General features: G+C 42.4%; 1 protein-coding gene across 4 annotated transcripts; it reads right to left on the bottom strand.

The window, feature by feature from the left end:
- Nucleotides 1-523: 523 nt before the first annotated feature.
- On the bottom strand, nt 524-19,058 carry LOC129834405 (protein GOLM2-like). Of its 4 annotated transcripts, none has more exons than XM_055899351.1 (10): nt 17,584-19,057; nt 6,932-6,986; nt 6,494-6,596; nt 6,213-6,303; nt 5,847-5,952; nt 5,650-5,733; nt 5,249-5,545; nt 3,897-4,043; nt 2,896-3,063; nt 524-2,029 (listed from the first exon to the last, which is right to left on the bottom strand). In XM_055899351.1, exons 1-10 carry the CDS (start codon nt 17,908-17,910, stop codon nt 1,953-1,955), a joined length of 1,455 nt encoding a protein of 484 aa, XP_055755326.1. In that variant the 5' UTR covers nt 17,911-19,057; the 3' UTR covers nt 524-1,952. The 4 variants fall into 4 exon arrangements, with proteins under 4 accessions (XP_055755326.1, XP_055755327.1, XP_055755331.1 ...); XM_055899352.1 differs by having other exon boundaries at nt 5,650-5,730; XM_055899356.1 differs by lacking the exon at nt 2,896-3,063 and having other exon boundaries at nt 5,650-5,730; nt 17,584-19,058.
- Nucleotides 19,059-19,429: the final 371 nt, after the last annotated feature.

Genomic DNA, 19,429 nt, shown 5'->3' with positions numbered 1-19,429 from the left:
CAAAACATTACAGCACACCCTTTTCCATAACAGACTGACCAGGTGAAAGCTATGATACCGTATTGATTTCACTTGAAGTTAAATCCACTTCAATCACGGTAGATGAATGGGAGGAGACAATGTTTAATAATCCTTCTTTAACCTGAGACATGGATTGTGTATGCGTGCCATTCAGTGGGTGAATGGGCAAGGCAAAAACATTTAAGTGACTTTGAACAGGATATGCTAGTAGGTGCCAGGCGCAACAGTTTGTGTCAAGAACGGCAACGCTGCTGGGTTTTTCACACTCAACAGTTTACCGTGTGTTTCAAGAATGGTCCACCACACCCAAAGGACATCCAACCAATTTGACACAACTGTGGGGAAACATGGAGTCAACATGGGCCAGCATCCCTGCCAGAATCACATGCAGTTTTCCCATTGCCAGTCACATTTTCAGGTAAAGTACAGTTCACATGCACATTCCAAAGAGGTTACAGAGAACAAAATATATATTTTTAACAAAATCATGGAGCAGAAGGCATTCAGGGGCAAACGGAAACAATCGTTTAATTACTTGCATCAATAATGACCACTTAAGAATGACTTATTCTTCAGTATGAAATGATAAATGAATTACCCAAAATCACAGTGATACCAACAGTTTTTAATAATCCCCAGCAGATTAGTAACATAGAATTTGAGGGAAAGCTTAGCTCGGAACAGACTGACTCCACAGTTTACCCATTAGCATCTAAATTGCACAGTTGTAACAATTAACTACCCAAATATCTTAATTACATTATGATGATCTTGAAAAACCAAACATCAGCAGCGTACATTCATTATGCCGACCTTCCATATGAAAATCACCAACTTTAAAAAACACACAACTGATTTTATGCTTATTATTCAAAAGGAAGAATAGTCCCAAGTCCTACAGTTAAAATAGAAGCAGTTCAAATATGTACATCTATGCCTACTGTAGTCCATTCATAACAGCAGGACAGATGTGCATTTAGTCTTCCACAGGATTCCTAATTCTAAACTGGTCTAAGTATTGCCTCCAGCTTCAAGACGTTCTTCAGGTTGATTAATAAAAATTACATGCATTAATAGCAACAGCATAATTGTAAGACAGAATGAGCACTTTGGAGAGTTATGTCTGACAGAAATAAGGTGAACAAATAGGTTTAAGAAGCCTTGAGAAGTCCTTGGCATAAGCGCTGAGTTGGTTGGCACAGCTGTGTTCGAAGTGTGGGCATCCATACAAGAGTCCAACAATATGAGAATGTGCCAAAGAAACCGTCCTGTCAAATTCATTGACACAGTTCGGAGCAATAGTTCTCAGGTTTTTTCTTTATCAAGCAACAGCTGTCCCAAATCAAAGGGAAACATATTCCGTTTTAGGTAAAAGACAAGTCAAATTAAAGTTGATAATTTCAAGCAATATGCCATGCCTGCAAGTCTAGGTGACAGGGTCAGCAACAGAGTCATCCAAGACAGCGAGGTTCTGGCCCAAACTGTCTCTCCCAGACCACTTCAGTCTATTCTTGCAGCTGACAGTTCATTCAAATTAGTAAACAAAACAAAAGTATCCATAATCTGTCATGAAAAAAACAAATGTACACTGTATAGCACTCTTGTACATTATATCATTGTAATCGCTAAGGAATTCTAATACCAAATAACTTACAAAACAAATAGCTGCAAGTCAACAGCTGCACAGAATGATATCATGAACTGTTTTATAGATTCAATGATACATGGTTTTAGGTCAAACTGATTCATGGAATAATAATCTGTAATCGTATCTTCAGAATAGTCCATCGCCATAAGAGATGCACCTAAAACGACTTCATGATTTCAACCAGTCCTAAGAATGACATCTGTAGCACCATTGAAACAATGCGGAGGAATAAACGCTTTTGTTAGAATGTTCTATCCCAGATCCTAGAGCAAGTTGAGAAGGTTTACAGAATGTCGATGGCTTGACGTCTCTTCCCATAGTCCACTGCCCGGTCTCCCTGCATGTCTCGATCTTCATCATCTGAAAGGAGATTGACGACAGAACAAATCAGGGAGTAGTCATCTCTCTCATCCCTAAATTACATTTGCTAGATGGGATTTCCTTTTTAAATCTAAAAGATTATCATTAGGAATGCTCCATAGAAGAGCAACATACTGTACGTATTAGTCTGGTGCCATATTGGCCATAGAATTCCTAACACTACTTTTATCACAGTAGCCTATTTATCAATGGCATTTTCAATAGCAGGGACAACAATAGCTGTTATAAATGTCAAGATGAAGCGGTTAAGTGACTAAGGGATAAGGACCTACATGGAAATCTGTTCCATTAAAAGGGTAACACAAAAAAAACACTTCACAACCTAACCCGTCGTGGAGAAATGAATGACAGCCGTACAATAATGACAAGACAAGAACGCACATGCATTTAAAACTTCAAGTACTACTCAAACACAGCATCTACTAATCTACTGCAGGTGTACACAGAGATGACCAGTGGGCACAAACAGGTGGTGGAGCACAGATAGTGGGGAAGCGCACGGCTGGATGAGGCATGCAGACATTGGAGTGGAGTCACAAAGAACCATAAGTCACTGAGGTGGAGAAGTGCCCTCCCCCCCACCACATGTAGAGGTAGGGCTTTATTGTGGTATACAATGATGGGAGGCTTGCCCTCCAGCCTAAATGACCCACTGAACAGTCCTCAGGCTTAGACCCTGAGGCGCGGTTGGTTATGGATGTTCCTGAGACAGGAATGGTGGGTAACTCAGGGTGCTGTGAGCTCTGGCCGAGCTGGTGGTACTCAGTCTAATGCAGGGACAGCAGGAGTGGAGGAGGGAGAAAATGGTGATACAGCTGGACTTGAAGACCCCTGGCCTGGCTCACCTTGGACGTCTTCCTCCCCACCATCACCATCCTCTTCCTCATTGTAGGCCAGCTCGGCCTGCTTGTCCGCCTCGTACTCACCCACGTTCCCATCGTCCCCATTGTAGTCCGCCAGCTTAGAGCCGTGCTGCGGATCTACAGGGGACTCGTTCTCATCAAAGAAACGGCCTGTAGAGGCAGAGAAGGGCCCCATCAGGAAGGGAGGGAAGCAAAGAGATTGTGACAGAGTCACAAGAGAAAGGTTGGAGAGAGAGGATGATGAAACTAAGAAACGGAGGGGATCAGATGGACTGAAGGAGGTAGTGATGGTTTGGACTGTAAAGGTATGGGAGGGAGGCATAGTGTATATGTTTTAAGGGGATTTTTTGGGGGACAATAGAGTCATTGGCAATGAAGTGATATGTGTAAAGAAACTTGGGACGAAAACAGGACGAGTGTGTATGTGTGGTGCAGAGTGTGTGAAGATGAAGCAAGGAGAGGGGTAGCTGGTAGGGCAGCTGGTTGGGGTATTGTTTGGAGAGTAGGCAGCGAAGGGAGGGAGGGAGCAGAGCTGAAGCCAGGCGGGCAGCAGGAAGGAACACCCTGAGACCCTTGAAGTCAGGCGGCCTCTCCCACTGTGTGCACTCTGACATCTGGCCATCTCTTTCAGTCTGTGGCGACAGCACCTCTAATATGTATGACTTCGAGCAGTGTTGAAGGTTTGTTAAAACCCTGATAGCTAGGGATGGCAACCACTTATAGTAGACCTAACGCAGCCTTGAGAAAGAAAACTCTAGATAGGGCTCGGACTGTAGAGTGCGTTCAAAAATAACTTACGTAATTGTAAAGGTTATGTTGTAACCTTGACACATCTGCAAGTGAGAGAAACTCTTCTTACTGGGACGCTGCAGCTAAAGGTCAGAGTAAAGACACAACCACAGTCTCCATGTGTCACATCTCCTGTGTACTGAGAGGTACTCAGTCTCCCCCGCCCATCCCCATCAGCCTTTGGAGGCACTCACTCTGTCTGTGACGCAGGGGCTCAGCAGGCCGGGGGTCTCTGGCATGCCGAGGTTCTATAGGGTTGGGCACCTGGGCGGGGTTAGGAGGCAGAGGCAGTTCTGCCCCTTTCCTCTGTACACCATCTGCTTTCATCACATTGGCAGGAGCTTAAATGAGACATCGAAACAGAGGTAGCATAAATAATGACTTTTTCCCCCGTTAGAAATATTTCACCTGAAATTTGGTCATCCCTTTTGGGCTTTTCATTTCTAATGTACAATAGGATAGAGGTTTAGGGTGCACTCTCTCCTGTAGTATGGAACGTGCTCCTTCACAGAGAGCTAGCCTACAGTCTGAAGGAGCATGTTTCAATCTCCGGGAGAAAGGGATGAATCACCTTTAAAAAGACAGAGGTTGCCAAACAGAGCAGAGCACTGCGCCAACAATACGTTTCCCTCCATTTTCTACACAAACAATCCATGAAAAAAAATCTGAACTGAAAACAGGAAGCCAGTATGGCTCACGTTTTATAGCAGCTAGTGTGGAGTTGGAGGCCAAGAACAGCAGAGCCTCTGCTGTACAGCCATTAAGAGCCCAGTCAGAGCACTATTTCTCCTGTCTCATCCGGTGTGAATTGAAATATATATTTATTCTCTCTCTTCCCCTAACCTCCCCTATCTGGCCTGATGACTTCTTGCTGTCCCCAGTCCAACTGGTCATGCTGCTGCTCCAGTTTCAACTGTTCTGCCTGCGGCTATGGAACCCTGACCCGTTCACCGGATGTGCTACCTTGCCCCGGACCTGCTGTTTTAGACCCTCTCTCAACCACACCTGCTGTCTCTAACTGAATGATCAGTTATGAAAAGCCAACTGACATTTACTCCTGAGGTGCTGACCTGTTGCACCCTCTACAACCACTGTGATCATTATTATCTGACCCTGCTGGTCATCTATGAACGTTTGAACATCTTGGCCATGCTCTGTTATAATCTCCACCCGGTACAGCCAGAAGAGGACTGGCCACCCCTCATAGCCTGGTTCCTCTAGGTTTCTTTCTAGGTTTCTGCCTAGGTTTTGGCCTGTCTAGGGAGTTTTCCCTAGCCACCGTGCTTCTACATCTGCATTGCTTGCTGTTTGGGGTTTTAGGCTGGGTTTCTGTACAGCACTTTGACATCGGCTGGGGCTTTATAAATACATTTGATTGAGTACCCAGGCCATGGCCTCAGGTCTCAAACTCAATGGCAGACACACAATAACAAGTCACCACTAAAGCATTACTGCTTTAAATAAGTGGCTTTGTCCCTGGGCAGCAAAACTAATCAAGTAAACTGAAAATGCAAATATGGAGTGTGTGGAGTGTGAGTTGACATACCTCTAAGCGGTCTGTGCTGCTCTCCGAACTCATCTGCCTGGATGGCTGCCTTGTTGTCCTCATCAAAGAGGATGGGTCTGTCTGCCACCGCCTGGGGGGGCTGCTGCTGGAGGGCCCCCGCTCGTCCGTCCATCCCCAACCCTAGGACCTTGTCCTGGATCTGGAGCACAGGCCGGTCCAGAGAGAGGTCTCGACCAGCCCCCTCACCTGCCCCTGCTCCCATACCGGCCCCCACCTCTCTTAACCCAGTATCAGGTATCTCTATGTGGTTCTGGGTGATGGCTGGCTTCTTCAGGGCTGGAGAGAATGAGGGGAGGAGGACAGTTTCAGTTGAAATTTCACACTAATCTTACTGCCAGAATCGTTATCAAAAGTAGAATAACCAGAGGGAATATACTCACCAAATTGCACATCATCTATTTTTCCCACTTCACTGTCCTCAATACCAGGCATACCAGCATCACTGCCAGGCTTTCCCAAAACTTCTATCCCAGGAGGGAGAAAGAGAAGAATGGATGGGGTGGAGGGAGAGAGAGTGGGTTAGCTCTGAAACATTACAGAGGCAGAACGTGGCAATATGAGCTGGTTGTAATGTTACCTTTGAGGTCAGTGTCTCGGTGTGTGGCCACAGTTGGGTGCTCTCCTGCTGTCTCCACCTCAGTCCCTCCTTCTGCAGCTCCGACCTTTCTGCTATCCAGCACACTCTGCAGAGGGCGGGCAGGAGGGAGCGAGGGACAGAGAAAAGGACGGACGGGAGAGATTAATATAATCACCTTTACTATTGCTGGGTAAGTAAAAAAGTCACAATGACTAAGTGCAGAGCTGCTGACATCCAGGGCAAAGGATAATCCACAGAGTGTATGATCTATGAACACCAGCAGGGGGTGGTAGACAACTTACATTACTGGGGAAGGAAAGGAAAGGCAGGGACATCATGACTAGGTGCTCTGACAGAGGGCCTCACCTTTCTCAGCTTCACCGCCTCCTCCTCCAGGGTCTTTTTAGCTTCTTCATACTCGTCCATTAGTTGTGTGATTTGACGCCCACACTGCAAGCTATCATACACACAAACAATTGGTTAGACAAATTCTTTTAAAATAAATCAGAGAAAAGCAACGATGCTCTTGTCAGAATTCACACCAATGGCTATATTGGTGCGATAGTCATCATAACCTGAACTTTGCTGTGATTGAGAGCCTAGAGCAAAAACATGAAAGATGTGTTGCAAGAGTTCCTTCTCTCTACCTCTCATACTCCAGCTTCCTCTCCAGGTTGGTGCTGTTCTTCTTCACCTCCCTCAGCTGGATCTCCTGCCTCATAAACTCCTGTTTCAGCTCCTTCAGCTGCTCTACACCCCCGCCCCCCCAAATAAAATTATAACCTTAGGGTTCATATTCTATGAACGAATACAATTTCAACCATGTAGTGATATTAGGCTACTGCGTTAGTGTTGAACAATCGTTCAATAAAGAAACTAGGATTGACAACATTGCAAATCTGTATGCATTAGAGTCCACTTGGCACACAGGGGACTTGAGATAAGATGTTTTAACAGCATTAAGCAAACTGCTGTTACTGCTCCAGGTTCCATCTGTGGTAATACAAGCCCATACTGCTTTCTGCTAGCCTAGCCTTAAGACTCCAACAGAAGTGTGCCCTCTGCTGGCCAGTGTCTCCTCTTACCTTTCAGCCTCACAACCTCTGACATCTGTGTTGTGACATCACCCTGCACCTTCATCTGGAAAGGAGAGAAAAGAACATCAGTCTGAGGAAGTCACCAGAACGCTTTGTTACCAGAACCCTTTATGTTCATTGTTACGTTCCCCAGTTTCTGTGTTGTTGTGGGTTTGTAAGTGTGTGCATTTCAGGAAATGGCTTCCTGGATTCCTGAAGCAGCTGATTGGTTGGCCCCATCGCTGATTGGAGCTCTGAACCCCTCCCTTTCGTCAGGGAATACAGCGGTCTCGTCAATTACCAACTCCTTCTCCAGCTTGATAAAAACCAGTGTTCCTTTGTCAGAGAAAATAGCTTATTTTTATGTCCTGTTTTGGTTGTTGTGGCGGGCAGTAAAAGTTTTGTTGATATTATTTTGTAGCCCTATGCCAATAGGGCTTAGGGTTTTTGGCTATTGAAATTTTTCACTTAAAGTATTCTGTTTCATTTGTTCCCAGGGGGGAAGGCACCTTGGGAGTGTTTAGGCGAAAGGCCTGCGGGGATACATAACCAGTCGTATTTAATCTGTCTATGCACACTAGGTAAGACCTGGGCGGACTACCCCCTGTATTTTGGTTAGCGCGCCAGGTGGTGCTTAAGGTTAGGTAAGAAGTGGTAAGGTAAGAGAGGGGACTAAATTACTTTGGTTCCGTCCAACCCCTTTTCGCCACATTACCGTGTTAAGGAATAATAAACCCTGTATATGGTATTTTTCTCTGCCTCTGTCGTCCTTCCCCGCACCTACGATCACATACTATTTTCACTCCACGGGGAGTTGAGATGTAGCAGTGTGCTGCATTCCATCCAAGAGGCGTACGTAACACTCCTCCTAATGACAAATACAACCGGTTTAACAGGACATCTACATTATTACATGGCTGAACTAGCCTAACTGGAAAGATATCTTTTTTATACTATGTTCTCATGCAATAGCATTTGAAATGTCAGCTCGGCAACAGTAGAGATATCTAGCTGCATAAAGGTTCTGTTGAGTGAAAAGTCTGCTTGCAAAAGACTCCATCTCATTCATTGCGTCTGACCAGCCGAGTGACTGGAGGACCATCTGCAGCCAGATATCGAGTCAGATTAGATGAATGAGAGATCCTAGGGGACCATGCTGAGGCAGTCAGAACAGAGCAGCAGCCTTCATTAGATCCCCTCTCCCCTTCATAATGAAGCCTGATAGAGACCTAAGCTGAACGCATCTATGGCTCACTGTAATAGGAATATTTAAGATGAATAAGTTCACATTTAGAGTGATTGTATAAATATGCTAAACATTCTCTTTCTGTAATAGACTATTTGCATTGCCTCCCCTCTTTTACGCTGCTGCTACTCTAGCTATGCATAGTCACTAACTACCTACATTGACATATTACCTCGACTAACCGGTACCCCCTGTATATAGTCTCGCTATTGTTATTTTACTGCTGCTCTTTAACTACTTGTATTTCTTATTTGTATTTTTTAAACTGCAATGTTGGTTAGGTGCTGGTAAGTAAGCATTTCACTGTTGTGTTCAGCGCATGTGACTTATACAATGTGAAATGGTTTCTAGTGTTCCGTTTGTGACACTGGGGTTGATGCTCTAAACTGGATGCTGTATGTTATGGATCAAACTCATATCTGTTGATAGCGATTGATGCCAGACTGGAGGACACTGATTACGATTGTATTCTGTGAAACACTGGTTCTGTAGCAGCTGACCAAGTCATTGCCTTTTGTTTTGACTTCCTAATAGCTTCTCGCGTTTACAGAACCATTGGCTGCAGTTTAGGATAAAGGGCTGTCTCAGAGAAGGTCAGTTAGGCATTTTCTCTGCTTCTGTTTTCGAGGTGTCTCCCTGTTGCAACTTGTAATAAACTGGATTGATTTTTGATTGACTTTCTGTGACTGCTCTTTTGTGCATCAGGAAATTCATAATACACCCCTAGACCGCTTAGAGTGAAACCACCTTAGTCAGAACAATGCACCATTGACACATTACACACTGACTGGCTAAGGGGTTATTCAATTTATTTGCATTCATGTACAAAGAAAAAATTAAATCTCAAGTGTTTTTGTTGCCTCCACCAGAGGAGAGCGGCTGTGGCTTTGAGGTAGATTTATGGAACAGTGGGAGGGGTGCAGGCGTTTGATCTCAGGAGACTGAGGGGAGGAGGTGAATGAAATGCAGCTGGGAGAGAAATAGGAAGGAAGGCCATCCCTGGGGCACCATTTATGCATGCTTAGAGGGACAGAGAACATGAAGTGTCTACATGTTTGGTATCTGTATCCATATGCACATGTTTGACAGATATTAGCCTACGTGACCACACACACCTGAGCTGTATTAATGTATACAGTTCTTTGTATTGAACATAATAGAACACAGTAAGAGGTGAGGGTGTGGCAACATTATGCTACGCCAAATAAGAGTAGGTATTTGCGGATTTATTATAAAGGCATTGCGAGCTTAATTTATGCATACATCCTGTGTTCAGTTTCATGTCTAATTGTGCAATGGTTGTTTCAAAAGGAGACAAAATCCTAATTCGTCCAGTTCGCTTTCCTTTGTCCCGTCTTTCCCCTCCCCCTACCTTGACCACAATAAAAGACCTCAGCGCCCAGTGTTGCCCAGTGACCTGAAGAGGGAGCCGTCATCGCAGCGCTCCTCATTGGCAGTACATCGCAGAGAGGGCTACTGCACATGCACAGCCTAATACTTGTTAGATGTGCCACATCACATTTGCAATACTCATTTTAAATATATCAAAGCATATCTAATTGAAAGCACTCAAGCTGTCCAAAATCCAGCACAGGCCATATAGGTCCAGTCAGGTCAGTGGCTGAGAGGCCGAAGACAGAGAGTTCTGTCCTCCTGATCCAGACAGGCCCCTGTCTGCCCTCCACCCAATTACCCCATCTCCCTTATCTGGGGTCTGACTAAGTCTCTACAGCCCAGCCAAACATATAACCACTCAGAATGAGCAAAACTGTCACCAGTGTAAGGACAGGAGATCCCAGCTGCTAGAAACACAGGCAAAGGACCATCAAACATAGGAGCTTCTTAGACCTACTGTATCCTACACCCTCAATGCATGAAATGAACATCAAAAGACAAAAACATCAAACCCAGCCCGGAGAAACCAAATCGATTTGAGCATGGTGCAGACACCAAGGGGATGCCTGGCTGGGATTACCCTTCCCAGGTGGCAAGTAACCACGTGTCAAAAGAGATCCCTACTTTGTTTGCCTGCGCCCTGGCCCATATGTGCAATCCAATACTAGTCTCTCCCAAAGCAGATTCTCTCTGATAGCTCCATTGGCCCAGTCACTAAACATTTTATAGCTGTGTGGAATAGTGGCTGAAGGAACCGTTATTTATAGGCTAATGAGGGAATAGTATCCAGTCAGGCACCCCTATCTGACTGTCCCAGAGACAAACTCCTCCACCACAAATGAGATTCACGTCCCCATCAGTTGTCACTAGCCACCAATCAAATCACAGGGGTGGATTCTCCAGGGAGATCCAAGAGCTTGAATCAAATCCACACAGAGAGTGGAGGGAGGGAAAGAGAGTCTCAGAACTTTAATGAGGCAGAATGCACAGAGGAGTGTCAGTAATTACAGCATCAATGTCAGCCATTGTAGAGATAAAAGCTTCATGCTGTCACCTTCCCTGCAGAGAGAGACACTGAGTGATTCACAGTCTCTCCACCAAATCTGCTGTGTGGAAAATAACAGTGCTCTTTCTAGGCACCCACAAAGCACACTGCAGATGTGGAGACCGAAACATTAAAGAAAAACACCTCAGACATTTACATTGTGGTGCTTCTCTATCCTTCAGCAGTACTAACATGAGAGGAGTATTGTCCTAACTAGGCTATGCTAATACAGCTTGATTACTACTACCACCACCACCGTAACTCAAACCCCATTCCTGATATGGTGTGTGACTGACAGTTGCTAACACTGTCCTTGGTAGTGGTGTTGACAGAGGCGTGGAACACCTGCACAGGAGGAACAGAGTAGAACAGGATGCTGGTTAGGGTTGGGCGATATTACGATAGCATCATCAATCGACGACGACATCATGATATGACAGACAGTTTATTAGTCACATGCACAGGGTCGCAGATGTAACCGCAGAGTAAAGTAAAATTCTTATGCTCTGAATGAGACATTAGCCTATTTCATTAAATATGTTAGTGTCTTCAGAAAGTATTCACACCCCTTGACTTTTTCCACATTTTGTTGTGTTATAGCCTGATTTTTAAATGGATTATATTTTGATTGTGTCACTGGCCTACACAACATAAAACCACTGATATTGTGACTTTTTTTTTATTAATTAAAAATGAAAAGCTGAAATGTCTTGAGTCAATAACAGTTCAACCCCTTTGTTATGGCAAGCCTAAATAATTTCAGGAGTAAAAAAACAAGTTACATTATAACTGCCATGGACACTTGTGTGGAATAATAGTGTTTAATAGGATTTTGAAATAACTACCTCATCTCTGCACCCAACATATACAAATAACTGTAAGGCCCCTCAATCGAGTAGTGCATTTCAAACAAGGGCACCCATTGGTAGATGGGTGAAAATATCCCTTTGCGCATGGTGAAGTGATTAATTACACTTTGGATGGTGTATCAATACACCCAGTCACAACAAAGATACAGGCGTCCTTCCTAACTCAGTAGCCGGAGAGGAAGGAAACCGCTCAGAGATTTCACCATGAGGCCAATGGTGACTTTAAAACAGTTAGAGTTTAATGGCTGTGATAGGAGAGAACTGAGGATGGATCAACAACATTGTAGTTACTCCACAATACTAACCTAAATGACAGTGAAAAGGAAGACTGTACCGAATAAAAATATTCCAGAACAGTAAGGCACCAAAGTAAAATTGCAAAAAAAATTGTCAATTTGTTTTTACTTTATGTAAGGAATGCAAAGTGTTATGTTTGGGGCAAATCCATCAACATCACCGAGTGCCACTTCATATTTTCAAGCATGGTTGTGGCTGCATCATGTTATGGGTATGTTTGTCATCGGCAATGACTAGGGAGTTTAAGGATCAAAAGAAACTGAATAGACTTAAAAATGGCTGTCTAGCAATGATCAACCACCAACTTGACAGAGCTTGAAGAATAAATTGTGCAAATATACTACAATCCAGGTGTGCAAAGCTCTAAGAGACGTACCCAAAAAGACTCACAGTTGTAATCACTGCCAAAGGTGATCCTAACATGTACGGACTCAGGGGGTTGAATACTTATCTAATCTAGATAAGTATTCATTAAATGTTAGAATTTTTATTCCACTTTGACAGTGTATTTTGTGTAGATCGTTGACAAAAAAAGGGACAATTAAATCAATTTTAATCCCACTTTATAACAACAAAAAGTGGAAAAAGTCAAGGGGAGTGAATACTTTCTGAAGACACTGTATGGGCTAAAGCACCCCATCATGACTTCACATTTACTGTAAACAATGTAACTTTTGACACAAATCGGCTACTTTGACTACTTTACCAATAAATTAGACAAAATGTTATAGCGTATGACAGCTTTGTCTACTTCTCTGCTACTCAAATCTGGAACAGAAATATCTTGTAGAGATTAAACAAAACAGCTGTTTTAGTATCCGCATCAACAACTTTTTGTATATATTTATATTTATATACAAAAAGTTGTTGATGCGGATACTAAAACAGCTATATATATATATATATATATATACTTTTTTAACAAAATGTGTTTGAGACAACTTTTTCTAACAAGTTATACACAATGTTAGAGGATATGACATCTTGGTCTACCTCTGCTATTCAAATCTGCAATCAGAACAAAAATATATTGTACATATCTAATGATAGACGTTTTAGTATCAACATCAACAACTTGTTGTATAATTTTTTTAACTGCGGTTGACCTCTTTCCGAACTGACAAAAAGTTAGAGGGTATGAAATCTTCCTCCACTTCTCTGCTATTCAAATCTGGAAATAAGAACAGAAATTAGAGGTAGACCGATTATGATTTTTCAACGCGGATGCCGATTATTGGAGGACCCAAAAAAGCCGATACCGATTAATAGGCCGATAGATAGATATCTATGTGTAATAATGACAATAACAACAATACTGAATGTACCCTTTAATTTTAACTTAATATAATACATAAATAAAATCTATTTAGTCTCAAATATATAATGAAACATGTTTAAATAATGCAAAAACAGTGTTGGAGAATTAAGTAAAAGTGCAATATGTGCCATGTAAAAAGCTAACGTTTAATTAAGTTCCTTGCTCAGAACATATGAAAGCTGGTGGTTCAATATTCCCAGTTAAGAAGTTTTAGGTTTTAGTTATTATAGGAATTATGACGCATCGACTATTTCTCTCTATACCATTTGTATTTCATATACCTTTGACTAGTCGATGTTCTTATAGGCACTTTATTGCCAGCCTAATCTTGGGAGTTGATAGGCTTGAAGTCAGAAACAGCGCTGTGCTTCAAGCATTGCTAAGAGCTGCTCGCAAACGCAGTAAAGTGCTGTTTGAATGAATGCTTACGAGACTGCTGCTGCCTACCACCTCTCAAGTCAGACTGCTCTATCAAATCATAGACTTAATTACAATAAAAACACAGAAATACGAGCCTTTGGTCATTAATATGGTCAAATCCGGAAACTATAATTTCGAAAACAAAAAGTTTATTCTTTCTGTGAAATACGGAACCATTCCGTATTTTGTCGAACGGGTGGCAACCCTAAGTGTAAATACTGCTGTTACATTGCACAACCTTCAATGTTATGTTATAATTATGTAACATTCTGGCAAATTAATTACAATCTTCGTTAGGAAGAAACACAGTTCGCAACGAGCCAGGCGTCCCAAACTGTTACATATACCCTGACTCTGCTTGCACTGAACACAAGAGAAGTGACAATTTTCCCAGTTAATAGTGCCTGCTAACATGCATTTATTTTAACTAAATATGCAGGTTTAAAAATATATACTTCTGTGTACTGATTTTAAGAAAGGCATTGATGTTTATGGTTAGGTACATTTGTGCAACTACTGCTTTTTTGCGAATGCGCTTTTGTTAAATCATCACCGGTTTGGTAAAGTTGAAGTAGGCTGTGATTCGATGATCAATGCGGCGCCTGTTAAGTTATTATATGCAACGCAGGACAAGCTAGTTAACCTAGTAATATCAACCATGTGTAGTTAACTTGTGATTATGTGAAGATTGATTGTTTTTTATAAGATGAGTTTAATGCTAGCTAGCAACTTACCTTGGCTCATTGCAGCCACAAGGTCCTTTTGATGCTGCACTCGCATAACAGGTGGTCAGCCTGCCACGCAGTTTCCTCACGGATTGCAATGTAATCGGCCATAATTGGCGTCCAAAAAGGCCGATTAAGGATTGTTATGAAAACTTGAAAATCGGCACTAATTAAATCAGCCATGCCGATTAGTCGGTCGACCTCTAACAGAAATATCTACTACCAATCAAGAGGTATAGCCGTTTTAGTAACAAACTAATTTAGCTAACTTTCTACTGTTGAATGAACTGCCATGAAACTTCTCAGAACATTCAAATTATAACAATGGGGGAGCACAGTCTAAGCATGAGAAAACGATTGTTTCTCAATTTGAATGCTACCGTGCTCCACGCTCAAGTGCATTCTCTCAGGATGTTCTCTTAAGTACGTTCTTGTGAGGACAAGTGTGGAGAACGCATAAAACATTACATTTGAGAAGAACTCGCTGCACCTCCACTGAACCTTCTTCCAGCCAAGACAATGGCAACAATAGAAACTAAACAAGATACATACGCAAAACAAACATTTTACTTATCAGCTAGTTATATGTGAATCATAATAAATCTAGCCAGCTAGTTCAACAGGCAACATGACCTAAAACTATTTTATGCAAGGTAGATGTAAAATCTTTGTAGGTAGCTAGCTAACAATTCTTCGTGGCTATCTGGCTAGCTAACAGTAGTAGCTAACCAGTTAGCCCTATTGACTTACTATGGGCTTGCAATCTACACATACTACAGTGGGTATTGTAGGCAGGTAAACAAACCAAAATTAACACAGCATGTATTTAACATTTCAAGATAAATATATAAAAAATAGTAGTCGGGCAACATACAAGATGTGAATAAGCAACATTTCATTCCGAAGTCAGAGTGCATTTTCTCTCGCTTCAGCTCAAATAATGACCGCCATTAATTTCAAGAAATGTTGCACAATTTTTTACGTGGTTGCGTCACCATTTGTGCATTCTTTCCATTGAAGCTTGCGTCGATGCATGCTTAAAAATATATACAAACGGAGTACGCATTCGAAAAGATGATTTGGACTCATACTCTGGCCCTCCCGTGCTCAGAGCATGGTGGTATGCATTTTGAGAAACACCCAATGAGCAAATGTGTCTTTTGACAAATCAGCTACCTTGACCACTTTTCCCAACAACGCATCATAGATAAAAAGTTCAAGGGTATGACACCATGGTCTACTTCTCCGATATTCAAATCTGAAATCAAAACAGCAATAACTACAACCAATCACATAATAAGCCAGTATAGTGTAGAGAACCATTGTACCATCTAAACCGCTGTGAAATACAATATTTTTGGTTATGATAAATGTATTTTCAGCTGGTGTACAAAACCAAAAGTAAGACCCAGAATAACTCAATTTAAGAATGGGAACCATAGCAATAGTGCACATAGAACCGATCTACCACTTCTTAAACAAATCTATAACTAATTTCTATGTGAATTTGGTCAGGGTCACCCAAAAAGTTACATATTCCAGCTTTACATTTATTTTAAACTACAACAATGCCTCCTTGTTTTCTGTACTCTATTATTACAGTTTGGATATACATTGTGGTATTGTAGTAAGACAGCGGGAAAAAGTGCGGTAGGCTAGTCAGTATAGTTATTTGTGATGAAATATGGGATCTAACTGCCTCACAATCCAAAGTAATAAGGTTGATAGTGTAGTCTATCAAAGCAAGACCATTTATTTTACAAAATCTAACTTTGAATATATATTTAACTGCTTGGCTTAAGTAAAACATTTTAAACTTCTTCCACAAAAACACGTGTAAAGAGTTAAAGCAAGTCCCACCAATTTTTCTTCATGGAAAATAACCATCTAGTTTATTTTTCTATTATTTTATGAGGGAAATAAAGCAATTATTAATCCATTCTGAAGAATGTAGACTGCTTCTATCCAGCCCATGATCTAGGCCTATAACCTAGCACACTATGGTAAGACAGCCCGTTCCTCATCAGACAGTCACTGCTGCTCCATCATGTGTTCGCCATACAGAGACACAAACAAACCTGTTCTGCTACACCAGAAAGGAATATTAGAACATATTTGCCTTTGCCTGTACTTAGCTTTTTTCCAGGCTATATTTTGTCATGATTCATCCAGTTGCATTCAATGTCACGACAGAGCCCAACAATTTTTTTTATGGGGGGGGGGGGGGGGGGGCGCAAAAGGGGCATGTTTTATGGGTACATAATCACAATCGGACTAATGATGACATCGACCAAACCCTAACACTGGTAACATCAGAAAATGAGATCCTGATACGGGACAAAGAGTAGATTAACGCTGGGAAAAATCTGGGATTGGCCTTACACTACGACATCCCTCATGTTGAACAGAAGATTTTAACTGTTGGACACCATTAACATTCAGGAAATGAGCTGTAATTAAAATATACAACCCGGTTTGGGCATGGCTAGCCCACACAATCCGAAGAGCAAACATCCGTGTGGGTACGGCAGAATGCTAATGAAAGGTAGGCACTCCCCCTCAGCTGTTCCACACCTCCTATGCAATCTGGTGAGACACATAAGCATACATTGAGGCTGTTGGGACAGGGGGAGGGGGGGGGGGGGCTGACTGTAGTAAGGGTAAAAAGAGGCTGGTCCCCAGCACTGGGCACACAGATGGGCCCTTGCAGAGGGGACCCAGCTGGGACTCATAACCCCCATGTCTGCAGGGAGGGAGACTACCTCATGTAAAATGACTAATATAAGTGCACAAATACACACCAATATACAATGTGCAAACTGCAATGCCAGGTTAGCAGGCACTATTGTGAAAAATTAGTTAAGCTGTTACATGATATGGCTTTTGAAATCACCTTTGAGATTCAAAGGATCTGATGGGTATCATAGCTGAAGTAGATAAACTAAAATATTGTTTATGAGTTTAACCTACATTTAAAATTACAACAAGACTCATTCCATGAATTAGGAAGTAAATAAAAAGGTGTCACTGTCACTTAGGTACACATCAGTACAACCTCAAACTCATCTGAGGCTTAGATGACCTGAGGCTTAGATGACAGTTAGTCCTATGGCACTGGGACAACCCACTTTCAACTGCTCAGTCTTTACCCATGTTGGTAGGTGTCACTAGGTTGACATCATTGGTTTTGCCCTCCACTGTAATACAACAATAGGATGCAGGTGCAAGGCTGCTTTCCACCTGTCAAACCTATGGCACAGTTAGTTAATAAGCCTGAGATCTGCAGGAACTATGAAGCATAGGTACTACGGATGGATGAAGTGATCTAGTATCGAGTCCTACCCACCTTTTCATCCGTACACTTTTTGATGAGAGCTTCGCGAGCTTGCAGCTTGCCCTCCAGCATGCTGTTATCTCCGTCCTTCTGATCGATATGTTTCCTGTGGGTGTCTACCTGCACCATCAGCTCCGAGTTGCGCTTCTCCAGTCGACTGCGCGCCGCGTCGGTCCGCTTCACCTGTGTCTGCACCTCCGCCAACTCGTCCAATAGGCGCCCTTGCTTGTTGGACACAGTCCAGTAGTTGAAAGACAGTATGGCAATGATCACAATTAGCGCGATCAGGATGAAAGAAGGGAGACGGCCTCCTCGTCGGTTTGCGCCAAAGCCAACCATTTCAGAATGTATTCGATGATTGATCTAGAAAACTAAAAAAGCTTATGCTTCCACTGGTTAGGTGACATGCCGTTCAATTACGGCAAAAATACAGCGACTGAGAAAGTCTATAAAGAAAGCATTTGTATCAAACGAGTGTCTTGCATTAGTTAGCTTCAGGGAATAGTTATTCACGCGTCTTCCCTCTTCCGCACAGTTGTCGCCTGTCTTGTTTGCATTCATCCAACGACGCTGTCAGTGGATGAAATGCATCTGCAGCGACGTGGCCTAAATGCAACAGCAAACGTGGACAAACACTAGCCAAGCACGCAAGTGACAAATGATTTAGCTATCTAACGAGTCCAGTGTAAAATCATCTGAGCTATTCTGGTGGGCCCTGAATCGTTTCAAGATAGATAGTGTATTTATCCACCAAATCGTAAACCTAGAGTAGTTAGCTAACGCGCTAACACAGATGAAACAAACTGGTTTGGCTAGTTGCATGTACTGAAAGTGCTAGTCAGACACACTACAAAACTACTATCGTCATCCTAATGATACATCTTGATTATGGATCTTAATTATGTACATAGAAAATACTGTATTCAAACGTTAAATCTAGCTAACCTTTCTAGCGATATCCAATGCAATTCAACGTAGTTGCTACCCGTTAACTGCTAATCCAAGGAGCTACTACGCAAGATAACGATAACCCTATATAGAGGCTTTCTTTGTAGCTAGCTACTAGACCCATTGAAATAAGGTTACACGTGGTAAACGCTTATTTTACCGATAGATAACAATTACCATTACTAGCGGGCTAGTTTGCTGTCAGATTCCTAATCCGATCAGTTTTGTTTTACCCCTGTCCCCTAAAGATAGTCCCCAGTCTCGAGTCTGTCTTGTCTGTTGATATGGTTACTTTAGCTACTTCCACCTTGGTTTGGCTGGCATATCCTCTGATGTTGGTGCCTCTTGACTCGTGGATGCGAAACGCAAGCGACGTTGAAAACAGTGATTAGCTATATCGTTATAAAGGTTAGACAGTTAACGTTACATTGACAAATGCCTAGCTAATGTAGACACACAATACAAGCTAGTTTGTCAAACCACCCATTTCAGATTTCTGAAGTGTAGCCAAGGCGTGCAAGGTGCGTGGTTAGGTTAAAGTGACAGTACAATGATCCAATCATGACATACGTCTTGCAATAAAGAACACATTCTATTGGGTAGTTCTTGCAATTTTGGGAGCACATTGGATGAGAAAAAAATGACATGGACGGGGTTTTACAGATCATGAGGGGGTGTTGGATTCTGATTTCTAACGCGCTGAAGTTCCGTGTTCGTAGGCAATGCAGAACACAGCGGACAGAAATATGATATGATTCAGGATCATCAAGTCAAATGTATCAAAACTGCTGGTGTCTGACTCTGGTGGAAACGTGTGTGTGTGAAGGGCCGGTTCCAGGCATAAGCAGAATAAGTGGTCAATTAAGGGGCCCCAACCAATTATATATATATATATATATATATATATATA

This window comes from Salvelinus fontinalis, chromosome 35 (genome assembly GCF_029448725.1).
Source record: "Salvelinus fontinalis isolate EN_2023a chromosome 35, ASM2944872v1, whole genome shotgun sequence".
Lineage (NCBI taxonomy): Eukaryota > Metazoa > Chordata > Actinopteri > Salmoniformes > Salmonidae > Salvelinus > Salvelinus fontinalis.
This window is presented reverse-complemented; position numbering and strand designations above follow the sequence as displayed.